Raw genomic sequence first — 20832 nt, 5'->3', positions numbered from 1 at the left:
TTATAAAAAATGATTGTTATTTTCTTGATTCATTGTTATCTCCTTTTAACCGTAGAATTAGTGAATAAAACTAAGACAGAATTTAGTCACTAGAGGTTATCAAGAATTCGTGAATATCTTTTTTAAGGAAAGAATGCATGGATACTCCTGTATGTTGACAAAAAGCTTAAATAATGAATAAAGGATTTTTAAATAAAATTAATTTTTCAACAGTATAAATTATGTATGACCAAATAAAAACCCACCAATATTGATGTAGAATGAAAAGCTTTTTGAAATTTTTTTCCTTTCAAATTTTGAAGATAAACTAAGATGATTTGCAAAAGCAAATGTGAACGCAAAACAAGCGATATTGAAAACATAGGTGACTATATTTTGTTGTGTTTGCCAATGGGTTTTTTTTATCAACTATCGGCACTTAATAATGTGTTTGCAATAAAAAGAAGGGAAATATCATCCCAGTAATACTTTTTAAACTGCTAAAAAAACGATCATAGGTCAACAATATACGTGAATGCATTATCTGTGGTGCTAACTGATTCGGACAGTAACTAATCTACAACATCGAGTTTCAGTGTATCTGCGCCATAAATAGGCTGAATTTGTGAACCGCTGGGTTTTGTTTTGACGGAGCTGTGGTGTTCTGCTCCTCGTGTGATCACTTCTAATCAATCCAATACTTGGATAACTAACTTTTGTTGACTGGCTGTATTAGACTGTCTTACTACGTGTACACTTGTGTGCGATTAAACTCAAAACATATTACTTATATTATTTTGTCCGTCACTAAATTTCTAGGTCAAGTTTCCCAATCAAAAAAGTGGAGTTTTGATCACTTGAAATGATGTATTGCAATAAATGTGGCTATAACTTTTATCATGATTAGTAGTATTAATATCCTGCTCCTGCTGTAAAATGTTTATTTCTAATTATATTCTCATTCTATAAAATTCTTGATTTTAATCTGATATGAAACTAACTGATTCGTTGACATTCTATTGCTAACCGATGAAATGAATAAATTGTAGAATTATATAAATGGGTTATTGCAATTAGTAAAAATGTCTATAGTTCTTCTTCATATTATTATCATTAACCTTAAAAAAAATGTAGAAAATAACTTCAATTAAGAATAGCAGATTTAACGAAAAACATTTTGGCATTGTTCAATAAAATGGTGAATGTAAACAATCTCAAATGAACTAAACAATAGTAGTCAGCTATGAGGGGGGGGCCTAGAAGTTTCTCCATGTTCTAAGTCATAACTATAATGTTCTTGTCTATAATGTACTATTTTCATTTCTTTAAGTGTATATATGTTTTGCCTACTGATTTTCCAAAATTAATAGAATTAATTCAGTTGAATATATTAAATTGATTGTCGTGACTTAGTAAATTGGTTTTGTGTTCACTATATGAAAAGTAATGTTAACTAAATGCTTGCATTGCGCTAGAAGAGTGCGGAATTCAAAGCGTTTGATCTAACGAGCTAAATCAGATGTTTATTCATTATTATTTATTTGTTGTGTTATTGTTTTTTCGACTCATATAATATTTTAGTACGTTTTCTGATAGAATCAGTAGTCAGTGAAAAAAAGATTGAATTACTTGAATTTTTATGATGTCATAGATGGTCTATCATAGTATTTGTTTGATATTTTAATCTAAGTGTTGTAGAAGCTTATTACTCAATTGACTAGTAGATATTTTCACATTCAGTCAGTCAGTTAGCTACAACGTAGGACCAGGCACATTTATGCATCGGTCCAAGTTGCCATGCCTCGTTAGCACAACAAGATGAACACCGGATTCATAGAAGTAGTTAATTTAGTGGTAGTAGTATATAAAAGATAGGTTGTATATAAGGATATAGTATAGGAAGGAAGAAAGTTATGAAGCAATTTTAATCTCAAGGTTTAAGGGAAGATAAAGAGTGTATACACCTACGCCATTGTGATCGATTCTGAACCATGTCACCTAGAGTCTCCAACCATTGGTTACGGTAGTCACGCGGACCCCAACCAGGTAGTCTGCATCTACCAACATGGCTCAGACTAGAAGTTAGTGACTCCAAGCACTGATGCCACGTTTTGGTTTGGCTACCCCTAACTTTCTTCCAACCATCCCCTACACTAGTCAGCATAGCACGTCGTGGTAATCGGTAGTTAATCATTAATTTACTCAAATACCTAAATCATACTTATCAAATCATTAATTTTGTATTATATACATACATCAATCAGTCATCTATAACGTAGGACCAGGGATTTATATACATCGATCCAAGTTTCCATACCTCATGAGCACAACAAGATGAACACCAAATGCATAGAAGTAGTTACTTCAATGGTAGTAATATATAAAAGAAAGATTGCATATAAGAATATGATACAGGAAGAAAGAATTAATCCGTAGAAAGAAGTGTACAGAGTAGTTTTAATCTAACAGTCTAAGGGATGACAAAGAGTGTATACACCTACACCACTGTGATCGACTCTAAGCCATGTCACCCAGAGTCTCCAACCATTGGTTACGACAGTCGCTCAGACCCCAACCAAGTAGTCTGCATCTACCAACATGGCTCAGACCAGAAGCTAATGAATTTGTGGACTGATGCCATGTTTCGGTTTGGTCACCCCTAACTTTCTACCATCCGTCTCCAACACCGTCAAAATATTTCGTCTCTTCTCAATATCATCGATAAGTGTATATGAACAGATGGTTTGTTGATTAATTTGTTAGTTAGTTAGTCAGTTACTTTGCGTGTACATAAATTCACTTGATTACTGAGCTTTTTCACTAATACAGAATTTTGTTCTTAGTTTACGTTTCTGTTGTTAAGTTACCGCAATATTAGTGTTTACCACTTTTTTTAATATCAAAAATCAAACATAAGGATTTACCCAGTTGCTTCTTTACTTATTTTGAAAAAGAAAGAATCAAAATCAAACTTATTGTCTACTATTCTGATCAGTAGAACACAAATTGAAACGTTTTAAATTTATATCTGTAGAAGAATTACAATATAAAATGAATCAAATATTAAACCAAATAGTAATAGACAACCTGATAACACTATTTAAATTCATAAAGGGAACTAATTGTATGAAACTTGTAAAAAGTGTTGCTTGTTTTCCTTTATGTCAAAGGCTCCGGATGTGGTCCCCTAAGAAAACCACCTGCCTCAGTTTGGGCACCCGGGTAGTATCGCAGCCCTTACACAAATCAAATGAGATTTGTGCGGCGCATATATATCTGGTGCTCCTTTGTACCAATATTTATGTGTTCAAATAAATAAATAAAACTTCGTATTGATCCCGCCTTACTAATTTTTTACACAATTTAGTCGTCCACTTGATTGAATTGTAATTGCACTATCATATCTCTCTCACCCTATCTGACCCATAGATTCAAGTTAACATTCTGTATGAGTCATATCAACATTAACAATTTTATTCTATTTGGTTTGACAATCCTAAATTTACATGCTTTAAACTATGTACCTAGCCATTTTTTCGGACTATTAATTGGGATATATAATTGTAGAACCTGAAGAGAATTTATCAAAAAGAGTATTCTCCGTTCAAATATTAGTCTTTTGAATGAATTATGTCGACAACTGGTTCATACTCAATGTTTAGGTCATTTTCTCTATCGAAATGAGTGTATTGACGAATCTAGCCACAGAGCAATCTTCATTGTTCTGTGCACAATCGGTCACGCAGTCATAATCTACGTACAGCGTAGTATGTAAATGCGTTCGTCCAAGTTTACCATACTACGTTACCACGAGGTGAATATAACAAGATGAATGTCAAAGGAATCGAAATGATGTAGAAGCTATGATATTGTGGAATACTGAATATTGCGAATATGATTCGAAAAGACCGAATGCAAACATGTGTATTGAAGGAATAATAAAACTCAAGATCTGGAATAAAACAAGAAGTAAATTCATTTGTTCCATTCCAACCGATTATTATCCGTGTTGTAAGTCAACTTCTCGAGCCAATGACTGCGGTTTATTTGCGTACTCTAACTAGGTTGTTTGCATCTACAAACGTAGCTCAGACTAGCTGTCATTAACTTTGCGGACTGAATCTAAGCTTTAGATTGATCACCTCTCACTATCCTTTCAACTTATTATTACATTAGATAACGTCTCTCATCGAGGTAGACGGTGGTTAAATACACACAACACATCCTAACCATTTCAGTAAATAAAGGTGATGAACTTCTCCTTAGACCATGAGTCGAAAATATTAAACTTAATATGTTTTATATTCTCACAGTAATAGAGATTAGTGAAATCGTTACCAATTGTCTTGCATGAAATATTATATTCTTTACATGAAAAGCATAGAATACATATATGTATTTCCTAATGAATGCAATAAATACCATCGGCACTATTACTATTCATCACCCCAGTCATTGGGTAAATAACATAAAGTTATCGCTTATCTCTTTGCACGTGGGCTATCATATAAATAACTTTGACTGGTCACGGTGGAAGTAGAAAAAATGGTTGTGACAAGCGTACAAAACGCTTCCAGAAAATTCATAGGAATGTTTTTCAAATGAAATTATTTTCAACAGACTAGTGAATACAGGACAAATATACCAGTCGTAGGTATCATAACCAAGGCTTGGCCTGATAATTTCGAATAAATTGAGCATTGGGTAGATTGTTATAAATAAAATAATATATTTGTATTATCCCAATGAGTAGAAAAATTAGATTTTATGACGTTTCGTGACAGTGTAAGCCACTTCTTCAGAGAATAAATAACCAAATCAAAATTAATCCAAGTTTAAATAGTACAAAGGAACAACACAAAATATTATGTGAGATCAATCAAAAAACAGGTCTGAATAAATCGATGTCATGTCATTTCGGTCAAGGTGATTTATAAGAGACATGTATGTAAATTTGTATGTGTATGTGTTCAAGGTCAGGGATGGTAAAATGTGACCTCTATGGTGAGAAAGGATAGAGTTTAATTTATATGTACGATAATAGTGTGAAATGTGAATAATATCAGACAGATACTCCAAGTCAGATGCATAGTGAGGCCTTTTCTATTCAGAGCAGTAGGATTAAGCATTAATGCATTAATGCATTTGTGTGAACAAAATTGTCATTTTAACATCAAATAATGTAAAAAACTCTTCATATAAAATGTATTGTATATTCATAATCAATATACCATTGACTTGTTTTATCACTACACTATGGGTAACTATTACAATATTCCTATATTTTCATTCACTGTTCAGATGATTTCATATGTGACGAAATCCATCTCCTTGCACAAATCGTAATGTTGTGTGTTTGTTAACCTTAAAATCAAAATCAACATAGTAACTGATCAGAAACTGTTTTTTTTATTATTTCAGATAACGTGATCACAGTTATATTTAGATTTTTAGAGAATATGTCAACTTATGGTAATATGGTTCTAGAATACATAATTACACCATCCACCTTGATACTATATCTTTATGCATAGATTTAAGTGATTGGTAAGGCACCAGCGATGTTAATTAATAAAATACTTTTCATTGAATAGTTTTTATGATTTTTTGTCGTAAGATTATTGCTAAAATATATCACAATAGTGTTTATGTTGTTATTAACTAACCGTTATACTACTGATAGACTTAAAGTTCCCACTTGTAGACTCTTAATTTTTGAGTTTTGTGCAAATTTTGGTTGCGTTTAGTTAAAATTGTCTGATAGTTGTCTGTCGAAGGTCAACAGGCTATCAACTAGTTAAAATTTTGTGAAATAGAGCAAATCATTTTTTGCTGATTTTCTAGTGTTTAATTATAGGCTATTAACAATAGCCATATTAAAATATGATATTATTATTGTTAACTAACTATCAGTTAAAGGTTTGTGTACGTGTTATCGAGCCATACTTTATATATGAACGCTAACAGTACTGAGGTGTATGCTATAAGTAGTATATAACACTAATCGGAAGTGGAATACCTGCCAGCAGAAGATTCTATTGAAGAGAAATTGAAGAGAAACAGAGAGCAATTGTAATAAAATTAAAATTAAAAGAACCATGAATCATGTTAAGGACGACTGAAGGAAGGTGTGGAAATAATGTATTTAATGTATAGCTTTTAATATTTTAGGAAAGCACTCTGTAATTTTGCACTAAGCAATAATTTGAATACTTTCATCAAGTCCTCGATTACTACAGTACTACTCGGTTTTCCAAAGTAAAACGGCTTGGTGTGGGATTCAGACCATTGAGTCACTACTCCACTCAAAATATGCTAGATATATTTCATTTTTATTAAGAGTTATGAAAATATTAATAAGATGATTATGTGGTCTATCGGTCAAGTACTCTGGCGCGAGACTGGTAGGTCCTGGGTTTGAATCTCGCGAGGCGGGATCGTGGATGCGCACTGCTGAGGAGTCCCATAATAGGACGAAACAGCCGTCCAGTGCTTCCAGGTTTTCTATGGTGGTCTAACTTCAATTGACTCCTGATTTTAAGTATATATATAAATGATTATGTCTTAATTACTGATATCATAGATAATAGTGATTAATTGGTGTTAAAGCGTTAGTTTTTCAATTATCTGTTGTTATATAATTAAGCCCTGTCCTATAAACCTTCTTTATATAACCTAACTGTTGTTCATGAATAATTCCTTCAATCATATTTACATTGTACGATTTATTGTGTACACTGTTCCATACATACAGATTATACAGTTATATTAATTTTAATATATAACCAAATAAACTATTGACGTGTATTCTATTCAGTAGTAATTTTGTCATTTATTCACCTTTAAGGTTTATATTTTAAAAGCTATTCGATCTAATACTTTTGGATCATTAAATAATAGTGTTGTAATCTTGTGTATATATTCAGGTCATGATTGTTTATGATGATGTAATCGACCCGAACAGTTTGTTGGGATTTGGACATGTTCATCTTTCTATTCTGTGACTAGATATTTAGTACAATGAATTTTTCGTCTTGTCTTTTATTCTATTCATTCAAATAAGAATAAAGTCAGTGTACCCTATCTTTGTACAAAATTTAAATAATTTTTTTTTCGGTCATTTATATTTCTTAAAAAACTGGTTTCTGGATAATAGCTAAAATCTATCTTATATTTCTATATATGTATATATATTTGCTTAGTCATTAAGGCATTAGACATTCAGCTGTTTGATAACAAGGTCTCATAATCACATCATATACTTCTATTGTGAAATGTTAATGTTTGGTCGTGTACTTGATAAATGTATCGCTTTATAAAATTTCATAATGTACCCAATAAACGTTAATGTGTACCGCAGCTGTGCATATAAATGTTACGAACAATTTTAGTCAGATTTTATCCTATAAATAGATTAACATCATTACTATTAATCTCTATTTACTTTCTTAATGATAACGTTAAAAGTGATTTCATAGTTGAAATCATGAGTCAATTGAAGCTAGACCACCATGGAAAACCTGGAAGCACTGGACGGCCATTTCTTCTTATTGTGGAACTCCTCAGCAGTGTGCATCCACGATCCCGCGGCTCAGTGGTCCATCGGTTAAGTGCTCCGGCGCGAGACTGGTAGGTCCTGGGTTCGAATCTCACGAGGCGGGATCGTGGATGCGCACTGCTGAGGAGTCCCACAATAAGAAGAAATGACCGTCCAGTGCTTCCATGGTGATCTAGCTTCAATTGACTCATCATTTCAACTATGAAAATACTAAATTCTCCACAAAAGTCATTTCACCATTCTTTTCTTTAATTCGTGGATTATGTAATCGACAGTAATATTGTTGATAGAAAACGAATTCTTATTATCACATTTGTAAATAAGTCTGCATTTGATAAAACGTAAACGATTTGATAAAAGGACAATGGTGCATTGTTATGAATATATATATATATATATATATATATATATATATATATATACGTAGTTGACACTTGTCAGTGAGGTGTATGCAAATATTGATAAATTTAGAACTACATATGTGTTTTAATATAAATAAACTTTAAAATTAAGTGTTTCATATACATATACATGTAATTATTATTTTTAATGTTGTTAATTTTAATAATTACATTGTTCAAATACTGCTAAGGCGGTTATATGAATAGTCAGATTTTATTGGAAGGTCTAGGATCACTTTTGGAACGATAACCGCCCGCATACTTTCTACCAATTCGGTTCTCTGCATGACTTTTGCCCTCTGATTGGTTGTCATGTTTTTTTTTAGTTCGCTAAACTGGTACAGGCTCGAAGGTGATATCCTGCTGCTATAGTAACAACTTTTGTACCGATTTTGTTTAAGTTGCTTGTTCTACCACAAATATCAAGTTACCTGCAATTCCATCTTCTTGTCCTAGCCGTCGGGCTTTGGTGTATTGAGCATAATTGACTGTTGTCAGTTCCGAAAAGAATCGATCGTATTGGTGAAGCTCAATCGTTTTCGTTCCTACACCCGTGATATCGTTGGCTTCACTGAACCCCAATAACAAGACATAAAAAATACTCTGTACTAAATATTATTACTTACTTACGCCTGTTACTTCCAATGCAGCATAGGCCGGCGACCAGCATTCTCCAACCCGCTCTATCGTGGGCCTACTAATAAAAATTGTTGCTCTGGTTGTTAGAAGGTGCATCAGCCTCATGACTTCCGAAAGAACTCGAGTTTCATCATGAGACGTCATAATTATTCCTTCTACTCCCAGGGCAGAGTTTAAATTGTTTGAATATTTTTTCTGGTTAGCGTTTTTTTAACGAGTTGGTTTTCTACGGGATGGGGTCGCTAACCGCATGCCCAACTCTCCTCATTTACCAGGGCTTGGGACCGGCACTAGCCCCCGGAGGAGCAACAGGCGGAGTTACCAAATATTATTATGGTGTATTAATTTGTATATTGAATAGTTTTCAGGAAAAATGTTGGTTTTATACTTGATATTAAACTGAAAAATTTTGCTAGTTCCTTCAAAAGATAAACATGTTTTACACCTGATTGTTTTAATACGTCTACATTCTAGTCATTGTTTTCAATGTGACTGGAAAGTATAAGGGATAAAATAAATTTCTAACATCTAAAATCTATCCTTCAGTCTTTCACTTATAACCAGTTACATATCTTTCCTTTTAGATATTTTTTCGTTTGTTATTGTTGCATCAAAACTGTTTTTATCTTTCTGGATTATTTTGGCTGATCAATTAATTTGATTAAAATATTTTACAGTCACGAAATCAGTCAGTTGAATTCTGTTCATTTTTTTGATTGATTGATTTTAATCTTATCGTTTTCGTGATATTCTTCACTAGCCCAATAATAGTTAGTATGATTACACTATCATCAATGGAGCTTTTCGCCAAAGCTAGATTAACTTTGGCGTGGTAGTTGTTGAGATGGTCTCAAAAAGTACGACAAAGTCTTCAGAGGTTGTAAAGGAATCCAAGAGATCCCATCCAATCAATGTAGCATGCTACGATTGGACAATTTCATAACTTGTCTTCTTGCAGACTGACTTAATTATAATGATGGTATAGTTAATACTATGACTATGAATACCCGTTTTTCTGTCTATTTTTGATTCTTACCCAATAATCATTTCTCATGTATTCTTACATCTTTTGGTTTGCAACTTTGGGGTTCTACATGTCCGAGTGCCCATGGTTGTGTGCCGTATTCTACCGTAGCCCAGTAGAGGACACATCAGTAGTTGTTGTTATATACGGTCTGGATAAGTAATGTGAATTACTCTACTGAATCCACTCAATTTTAAGGTAAATTAGTCCAGAGTGTTACGTTTTTTTTCTTACGTGAACTACAGTTGTATCATCTGTTGTCTTTTTTTGGCTCTGTTATGTGACTATAGGCTTATTCTACTGTTGGAACACCGGATTACATTGCACCCGAAGTATTTCAACATCATGGTTATACAAATTCTTGTGATTGGTGGTCACTTGGTGTTATTATGTATGAAATGCTTATAGGTAATTAAACAGTTTTGATTTGTGCTTCAATTATTGTTGTGTACATTGATAAGTATTATTTTTATTCACGACGCTTTACGTAAAGTTTCAATTTCTAGGGTGAACTAACGAATTCAAGTTAATGTCATAAGACTTAAAATATTTCAAATTCAATGTATTTCGGAGTCATGATTGGTCATACTATTGAAGATCGATCATACTGAACAGTCTCCGTTAACCTCTTACTAATTACTTACTTACACATGTTACTGCTCGTGGAGGAGCATAGGCTTCTGGCCAGTATTCCCATCAAACTCTGTCCTTGACAATCCTTTCCACTTGTTACCAGTTGCTATTCATTCTTTTGATGTCTGCCTCCGATTTCCAACGCAATGTATTCCTTTGTCTTTTCCCTTCAGTATAATAACCGAATACTTAGAGAACTGGGAAAAGCCGACAATAGCATATTAATTATGGATAGTTTTGTTATATCTTGTGGTCGAATGGATGCCTAGTTAATGTATGATTTGATAAGACCGCTAATCAGGAGCAGCGAATTATCGATTGGAACAGTGACACACGAAACCCGTACAAGCAGTCTAGAGTGCTAATCGATCCTGCGATCTGCCTAGCCCAGCCAGTTAAGTCCAAAACACCAATAACAGCCTCTGTGACATGAATCATTATTCACAAACATACTGAGTTTATATACCAACCAAACAGACCACATCGTACCATAAAATAGAAAATAACATTTGTACAATATTTAGCCAACGTGGCTGTGAATAGTAATCAATAAACTGACGATAACTCAAGAATCGTATAATAATAGTTTAAAGGTCAAAATAAAGCTGATGGTAAGAGGAATACGAATACGATTAGGTTAGTTACTTAACAATTATACAATAGGAAATATACATATTATATTGGTCCATAAATAGTCCTCAAAAGTTACCATTCACAATTCTCTTCGGGATACAAACAAGTTTGTTCTGTCAATTATATATTTATTTTTTTAAATAGTCAAAATTCTATGGATTCCGTTTTTATGGTACGATGTATAAGAGTATAGTTAACATTAAAATTTAAAAAAACACTTGTATATATTTATTTAAATTTAATCCTAATTAAATTTGATGTTACCTTGACAATAATTAACTTTAACAGCATGATTTTCAACTTGAAATAAAAAGGCACTGACAAAAACAACTTTAATTAGACATAGAGACAGTGTGTTTATGTGCGTGTGTTTGTGTTTATCTTAACTAACTAGAACAAAGAGTATTATCACTATGCCTTGCTTGATTTGTAAATAACGTCGACTTCTCGTTTTATTCATTCCATTTGATGATGTGTGAAAACTAATTTTCCTTTTATTGATTCCTATTACCCATAGACCTAGTGTTTATTAAATGATAGCTGTCTTGAGTTTCGTTTGTTATTCATCGAAACAATGTAGTCATGACCTTATCCCCCTACATAAAGTCATAACTAAATATTAATGTTCACAAAATCGCTTAATAATCTATGGGCTTATTAATTGCTAGCTTTAAAATGGACTTTTTAAAGTGCAAAACAATAACCTATAGGGATATGCGATAGTTGTTTATTTTTCATAAATCGTATTGAAGAGATGATCATGTGTATTGGTTTTTTTATTATTCGGCTGTAGTCGAAAATCCTGAACATTCAATTCCTATGTAAACTATATTCATAGTTGATCATAGTCATTAGATTAAATCATATTACAAAATCCTTTACAAGCTTGAATTGATAACAAGATAATTCTGTGATAAGAGATAATTATTCAGATACTACTGCTCACTGAATAACTATCTTACCATATACCATCATATATGAATCCCCTTCATTAAAGACTTATTTTATTTTGAAGGGTATTCAGTTTCTTGAAATAATTCATTTATACTACTTGATAATGCTTGCGTTAATTCACAAGTATGATATATAGATGATGTGAGACAATAATAATAATAATACTTTGAAATACAAACAACTGTTTCACTTGTGACAGATTAGTTCAGAATTTTGTTATTCTCTCTTCACTTAACTACTTGCTATTTGTCAGTATAAGTTGTGGTGATTGTTGAGTTTTAATTGAGATCAATGAGCTGATCAGACCACCATCGAAAACCTGAAAGCACTGGATCTCAATTAAAACTGAACGATCTCCACAACCCTATACTAATAATTATTATGTGCTCACTAATGACTAGCTTCCAGAGATAATTCTCGGAGTTCTAGTGAGAAGTTGTGACCTATGGAGCTCAACTGTTTCAGGTGTGAGGCAATTACTCATCAAAAATAATGGAGGATGGTCGCGCAATATCATAGATTGGTTGAAGTTGGACATTAACACCGTTGAACGCTCGCTCAGTGTTCTATTGATTGATTTATTTGAACATATGAACATTGGTATAAGGGGGCACCAAATACATATGTGCCACACAATAACAATGACTCCAGTAGCAGTTGTCATTGGTTTGTGTGGGGGCTTGGACATTGCCCAGGTGCCCAGACCAAAGCAGGTGGTTTTCCTAAGGGACCACACACGGAACCCTTAACCTAAATGTCTAATTCACAAGGCAGTGGAGTAACGTTAGGAGATGCAGTCCCATGGTAGTCGGTGACCAACAATAGGTTCTTACTCCATTTTCTCCCCCAGGATACTTGAGCTCATGTGCACCATTGATTTAGAATCAAGGTTTTCCAACTCCCCTAAGTGGATCTTCCATATCCACCAACCTGGTTAAAGCATTGGGTATTTGCTTTTCGTCCTCTAAATTTCGTAAACAAACAGTAATGCCACGAGAAGGCTGTGAGTACGACTTACCTATTGGTGGATGTATACACGTGGGCATGTGAATACATTTCGATAGAGAGAGTGGACTCTACACACCATCGACAGTACCAAGATTTGGGGGTTCAGTGGTCTAGAGGTTAAGCGTTCTCGCGCCTCATCGAAGATCTTGAACTCGAATCTCGTGCGTGTGGTTGTGGATGCTCATTGCTGAGGAGTCCCATACTAGGATGACTTGGCCATCCAGTGCTTCCAGGTTCTCAACGGTGGTCTAGCTTAGTTCAGTTCATGATCTCAATTTTTATTTTGTTCACCTTAAAATTATCTATTCACTCACCTGTCATTTTGACTAAACGGATTCTGACAATTTATGTAAATTCCTCAAACCTTCTGTGATTATTATATTACCCGTTGTATCGATTTTCGGATTCTAGATAACCAGATGAAATGAAGTATGATTTTGTTCCCTGGGTTTCATGAACAATACGACTGATTGATTACCTATTACCGTTTTTATTCTTTAGAAAAACAGTTTGTTTTTGTCAATTCCAAATACTTTAATAACATATTTATGCCGAGATAGTTTTAACAGAGACAATCAACAACAATTAAGTCATTTTATTCTTTTTCTGTAAGATTTTCATCTTATCATTCACAGGTTACCCACCGTTTTGCTCAGCTACACCACAAGAAACGTATAAAAAAATTATGAATTGGAAAGAGGCATTATTTTTTCCACCTGAAATGCCTATTAGTAATCATTCAAGAAACTTAATACAATCTTTATGTTGTGGAGCAGAAACACGTTTATCGAGTATTGAAGATATACGAAAACAACCATTTTTCCATGCAGTTGACTGGGAGCATATACGTGAACGACCTGCAGCGATTCCAGTGAATATACGTTCAATTGATGATACTAGTAACTTCGACGAATTCCCCAATGCTGATTTAAGTTGGCGTAAGTTGAGTGTGTATGTTTCTTGTTTTGTTGAATCCTTACCACCTACATAAAGAGCCATTTCAAATTTCAATGCTATTCAATACTGTTTTGCTTTAATGAAAAAAATATTACAACCACTTGAGATAGCCAACAGATCTCATATAATTTAGAAATTTATATAGTAGAAACATGGCTGACTGGTTGTTCAATCATCTAATTGATCATAATTAAAATTTGGAACAAGTAATCTCATTGAATATCAAATGTTGTACACATGCTCTAACTGAAGTGATCGCCTTGTTCTTTGAATTAGTTTGATTTCTCTTTAGAAATGTATATATGTCTTTTGACTTGATTCGACAATACACCAAAAGTCGAAATCGCATAACGTATGATAACGTCTTCATAAAATCACTAGAAACATGTAATTCCCTAGCAAAATTAAGATAAATAATTCATTTCATAGTATAGGTCGTTTGTGGAAATTGTTGAATTTTAAAGTTCATGTCATGGATTGACTTTAGTTAAACAGCCATTGATAGACAACGATATCGGAATTGGGTTACTCAATATCCCGATTTGGTTGGAGTTAGTAATGAGTACGCATTGTTCTAAAGGTAAAACCCTTGTGTGTAACCTGAAGATCCTGAGTTGAGTGTTTGGTAGAGTCGTTAATGAACACTGCCATGGATTTCCATAATAGGCTGAAACATCTGTTCAATGCTTCTTGGTCTCGAATGATTTCCTTAATAAGATTAATCCATCATATAAATTATAAATATCAATGTACGCGTGAACATTAAAAGGATTTACAAAAATAGATTATTATTCTGTTTCTTAATATGATTGATAATGTCTCATTAATTAAAATATAAATATAGAAAATATTCATTCATTTCTATATTTCTTCTAATTTCAATTAATTTCGTCTATATATATAAGTTAAGGATGAAAGGATTTAACGCTTATAGTTTCGTATTAGTATATTGTTATCGCAACGGAAATACTTTTTTACTTAGTTTCTTATTCTTGTTACCCCTCATGAAGGAGCCTAGACCACCCACCAGCGTTCTCCATCCAACTCTGTCCTAAGCAATCATTTCCAGTTGTTATTCATTCTTTTGAAGTCTGCTCCCGATTACTGGCTCGATGTATTCCTTGGTCTTCCTCTTTTTCTTTTCCCTTCATGATTCCAAGTTAGTGCTTGCCTTGTGATGCAGTTTGATGATTCCCTCAATGTATGTCCTATCCACTGATGTGGTCTTGAGAAACTCCGACCACTTAATAGAGTCTAAATAGGGCTACTATGAGGGATTAGGATGATGAGTTAGAGTTTCAAAAGAAATAGGATTATGAATAAAAGTTGGAGTTTCCACCACGAACTGTTTGAGCTATAATATCACAATGCTCTTTAGTCATATTAATGAATAAATTTCATAGATTATTCCAAGAGTATCTATCTTAAATCTGATTATATCACCTATAAACTGTGGTCTGTCGTTAAATAATGTTAAATGCGCATAGTTTACTGTAAGCTGTACATAAGCACAAAATCAATAACACTTAAAATCTATGCACATAACATAAAGAAAACAATTAAAATTATGGCTGTACGGATTTAATGCATCATGTGGCTCAAATTTCTACCTTTTCTGTCCACAAAAACCACATGATCAGCTTAAGCGTGTGTATATGTTTTTGATGTGTTTGTAATGGTGTTGTTGTTCCTAGAACTTAACAAAATGTGTGCAAAGTGCACTCCAAATAAAGAAATTGTCAATGTGTGTTAGATTGTTTATTGCACTGTAACAGAACTTGCTTTTCTGTAAGTGTTTACACCCCATAACAAGTTAACTTTGTCATTCTGTACAAAATATCATGATCTAACGTTACATTTAAATGTATTTAACTTGTAGTAAAGATTATGATCGAGTATTGTTTACGCTAATTGTATTATTGGTTCAAATAACTGTCCTCCTATCAAATTAGATTAAAATTTAAAATTATTACTCTTACAAAAAATGATTATATTTTTCTCTTTCCTTAATGTTAGATGTTAATCCTGGTTGATTTATTTTCTATGCATTAGTTTATAATTCACCTATGAGTGTGGTTTATCAACAGTCTCGATGTATCAGTATGGGTTTGTGGAGATTGTTAAGTGTTTGATTGAGATCATGAATCTATTGATGTTAGACCGCCATTGAAAACCTGGAAGAACTGGACAGTCGTTTCGTCCTAGTACGGGACTCCTCAACAGTGCGCATCCATGATCCCGCAATATCGTGGATTAGTTGAAGTTAGACACTAACACCGTTGGATACCGGCTCACCGATCTAGAGACTAAGCATTAGCGCGCGAGACCGAAGGTCCTGGATTCGAAGCCCGAGAGCGGGATAGTGGATGTGCACTGTTGAGGAGCCCCACACTAAGACGAAACGACTGTCCAGTGCTTCCAGGTTTTCAATGGTGGTCTAACACCAATCGATTCATGATCTCAATATAAAAATTTCAATGTATTCTGTTTCAATGAATGTTGTTCTTTTTCCTAAAATGTAAATACATATAAAACTGTTCAAATAACAATGTATGACTCATTTAAATATCATGTTTAACACAAGACACTTTTTACTAGAAAAACACATCTATTTCTATATATATATGACTAATATTGTCTAGTATCCTATGATCGATCTTATTAAGATAGTGATTATCCTCTTTTGTGTGTATATTTAAGAGAAGGTAACTCCTAGTTTTATTATTATTATTATGCCCAACATATTTGTTAGTCACTGAAACTCCTGTTTTTTCTTCGTTACAATTACAATGTTAAATGTGTTCAAAATATAATTTCTATGGTGGTGAATTTGAACCAATTTTGTTAAATAGTCCTAAGGGTTTTATACAATTTACTAGTTATTCAATATATCGGTAGAATTAATTAAAAATCTATTGGGATTACGCGATGTCATGGATTGATTGAAGTTAGATATTAACATGATCGAATGACGGTTCAGTAATTTAGAGGTTAAAGGTACGTGCACGAGACCGAACTTTATGGGTTCGAGTCTCATACGGAACCGTGGATAAACGTTGGTGAGGAGTGGCGTACTAGGACGAGACAACCGTCTATTGCTTTCAGGTTTTCAATGGTTATCTAGCTTAGATGGACTCTTGGTTTCAACTATGAAAATACTACAGTCTCCACAAATCCCCATACTATTAGTTAATAGTTAGTGAAATGTAAATTTGCGCAATATTTCTAAAAGATTTATTCACATTTGTATAATTTTGGAATTTATATTCTAATTCTACAATGAAAATATAAAAATGTATACTGATATGATTGTAGATTAGTTTTTCCCTCACTAGGTATACTCCATAATTTATCGTGTTTATTCTCAATGTTTTAGTCTTGTTCAGCATCATTATCATCACAGTTACGTGCACTTTACATCTTATTAACTTCATCTCATCGTACAGTCATTTGATCAGATTTAAATTTGTTCCACTCACTACCTTGATATAAGTAATGATGCAAATACTTCTATCTTCTACGTCTAGTGTATATATTGTTCGTGTTCATGGATAGATCTTTTTGACTTATTAAATTTAATTATTAATGTTCAATAAGTTGATATCATCATTAATTCATTTTTGTATTTGTTGTTTGAATCATTTCATTGATGTTCTGGACTGCATATGTTCATTCTGTATAGACTGTCTCGATATTGTCTTAAGTCACAAGCATTGTAAGCAAAGATGGATAGTGGCTAGTAGTGAAATCCAGGACACACATTTCGTCCTATTCGGGACTCATCAGATGGATGTATCTACATCACATAGTTGATGTTCACACTGGGACTCAAACCCCAGTACTTTTCCAAACACCACGTTATCCACCTAACTACTGAGTCCAGTCACCCATTAGCTTGTGTAATACGATGAAGTTTTAATTCATTTTGATATTGGTTGTTTGAATCTTCGCATCGTTGTTTAGGACTGCAATTGATCAGTCTTTTATTGGCATATGTGCACGCTGTACGTATTGTCTTGACATTACCTTAATTCTCAAGCATTATAAGCAGATCTCTGCTTACTATTATTAGTATTACTACCATTATTATATTTAAGTATTCACTATTAAAGTTAATAATCTCCTTTTTTTCTCTTTTTTTTAATTCCTTGATTTATTTTCTAAATGTATTTAGCTAATGTTACAGATCCTATGAAAAGTTATCAGAAAAACTTAGCTTTTATAAATTATACTTATAAAGCATTTGATGGTTGGACAAATAATGATCGAATATTAGATCGTCAATTATATCAACAACAAAAATCTCAACGTCATCAAACTGCCTTATCATCTAGAAGTAGTATGGTGTCCGATTTAACTGGAATAAAGAATAACTCTTCAACATAATGAGTTAATTCTTCATTGATTACATATTGTATCACCTATTTCCACCTCCGTTCCCCTCGTCACGTATATATATGCATATAACTAGTGTTTCGTATCTTTACATCTTTGTACCTAATCACTCATATTTCTCACAGTTTTGTTTCTTTTCTTTTGGTTATTTTTGTGAAAGATCTTTTCGTATAATTAAAATTATCAATGTCGTTTTAAAAGGGTTTGGTTATTCTGTATACCACTTTAAAAAAGATACCTTTTGTCTTTCTATGAACTCCTTATTATATAATCATCATTCTGTTGTATTGTGTTTCATAACATTTTCGTTGTCCAATCTTTATGGCTCATTTTTATTTGTTTCTTTTGTCTCCTCTCTTTTTCTGCTTACCTTTTTTCCTCTGTTTACACGAATGTTTGTATTTCTTCTCTCTTTTCTGGATTGAATTATTCTTTAAAATGTAAGAAATATTGTTCTTCAATATGTATAGTGTAATTGGACTGTTAAGATGAAAGCTTTTGGTTGTTGATTGTTGTTCCATTCAATTCTGTTTGTTATTCTCCTGTATTCTAAATTATCTTTTGGAGTACTAATTATCGTTAATTTGTAACCATTTCAGTGTATACTACATTCCCGTGTTTCTTCTGAATTGCATTCCTTGGACAATAACATATAACGTTCCATATTTGTTCAAGTTATAGTTTTTATTCTGCCATATTAAATGTGCCTTGTTTCATATTTATCTTTCTCCTTTTTTAGGTTGTTACTCTCGCGTCACTGCTTTCTTTATATTCTTCCTTTAGTTCTTGTAGAATTTTTTTCTGTTCCTATCTGATCTGTTTTGTTCTGCCCAATTCTAATGTTTCGTCTACTGCTTAGCTTTTTTGCTTTAATTAACTACATTAAGGTACTGTAATTTTAATTCAGACTTAGTTATTTCAATACTAAGTTGACTAATGTCTGTTTGTATATTTATCTGGTGTTCAGTCCATCTATTGTCTGTAATTACCTATTAGTTTACTATTTCTACAAAGAGATTATTATTATTCATTTAAACCAAAAGGTATATATTTTTGTCTACTACTACTACTATAAATAATAGTACTTCAACAACTTATACCATTGAAGTGAACAAACTAAATTTTCTTTACACTTTTTGGTAGTTCCAATGTTTTCTTAGAGTTAATAATCACACCACTCAAAAAAGACAACTTTCTCTCTCTCTAAACTTCTAGTTCATATTCTGCTTCTTTTTCAAGTTCTCCATAGACCGCTAATTACCACAACATCGGAAATCATTGGTGTAGACGTGTCAAATCAGTTTTTACTATATTATTAATATATTCTATAAATAATGCTCAGAAACAGAGATTTTCGTCCTGTTTATACAGAAAAAAAACATTTGAAATTTGCGCGCATCAATTGTTTTTTATTGTTACGATTGAAATATTCAACCGGTTGTTGATGATGATCTATCTATTCTAAAAGAACAAAAGGTTGAGTGGTAAAACCATAGAAATCATTTTGACTACTAACTAATTATCGGTTGATAATTGTTCAACCACATCTCTCAGAGTAACAGATATATCTGTCCAGTCGATATTTCAGTCATTCCCACACAAAAAGGATGGTGATTGTGTGGTAACCTTCTTTGTTGATTACGACGAATCTTGGAACAAGCTACTACGTTTTCTTGGATAAATTTTCTTTTTTATTCTTCTCTTTGTTTATTCACAAAAAGTGATACTGTTTTGTTCCTCTAACCTATCTTTTCGGTCTTTCTGTCAATTTACTTGGAATCTGTGTTATTATTGATTCTCATTATTATTATTCCCACTTACTATAGACATTACTATTTATCATCATTTTTAGTGTTCTGTGTACAACAGATGATGAATAAAAGAATTGTAACTCTATTGTAATAATGAAGATATTTTTTACATTCATTATTTTTCATATCAGGATGAAATTTAACAGAAGAACATATTTTATTGTCATCTCTGTTTAGTGAATCTAAATCATGATATATTATGATTCAATGTACGAGCATGACTTTTTCCGTACTAAGACTAATAATCGATAAGTTGCTCCTAGCAAAAATGACTACTGTCAATCAGTTTCTTTTTTTTAATTGGTGTAAGAAATCAAAGCGAACGAAATTGATTGAAAAGAAGAGTGAACAGAGAAGAAATAATCTTTCATAAAATCATAATAAATTCATCGGTTTTCTCAGTAGCTTGCATCACAGAATCAATTATGCAGAATAACTAATCAAAACGATAAACTAATATAGAACTTATCATTAATTCACAAATAGAATCCTGTGAGTAACTTCTAGTTATCGTCGGGATTCTAGTTAAAGTTATGTAGTGAAGTAATGGAGTACTGGTTAATGGGTTCAACTTTCAACCATTACAAGTTTCAGTCTCACTCCATTCACCTCGGTTCGAGTAATCGGATGGCATCACTAGTATTTATTGAAAACCGAGTACACTGGTCTATACTTCGTAGAAAAACATAATCAATCGTAAAAATCACAAACATCTTGTGCTAATTATTCTTGATTTTAAATTTTTAGCTCCACATATTATTCCTTATGTCGTTATGGTTGGAAAAGTCAATCATTCATCATAGTGTATTATTTTTTACATCAGTACAACGTGATCATCAG

General features: G+C 32.7%; 1 protein-coding gene across 1 annotated transcript in view; it reads left to right on the top strand.

The window, feature by feature from the left end:
• Positions 1–20288, top strand: part of Smp_103570 (serine/threonine kinase) — a 64891-nt gene extending 44603 nt beyond the window's left edge. The window contains exons 8-10 of the mRNA XM_018795638.1: positions 9893–10009; positions 13465–13767; positions 17961–20288. Of these exons, the coding sequence (XP_018649931.1) occupies positions 9893–10009; positions 13465–13767; positions 17961–18172 (632 nt within the window). The 3' untranslated portion in view covers positions 18173–20288. The remainder of the gene's footprint in view (positions 1–9892; positions 10010–13464; positions 13768–17960) is intronic.
• The last annotated feature ends 544 nt before the right edge of the window (positions 20289–20832 follow it).

This window comes from Schistosoma mansoni, chromosome 2 (genome assembly GCF_000237925.1).
Source record: "Schistosoma mansoni strain Puerto Rico chromosome 2, complete genome".
Lineage (NCBI taxonomy): Eukaryota > Metazoa > Platyhelminthes > Trematoda > Strigeidida > Schistosomatidae > Schistosoma > Schistosoma mansoni.
Note: the sequence above shows the minus strand (reverse complement) of the source record. Positions and strands in the feature narration are given on the sequence as shown.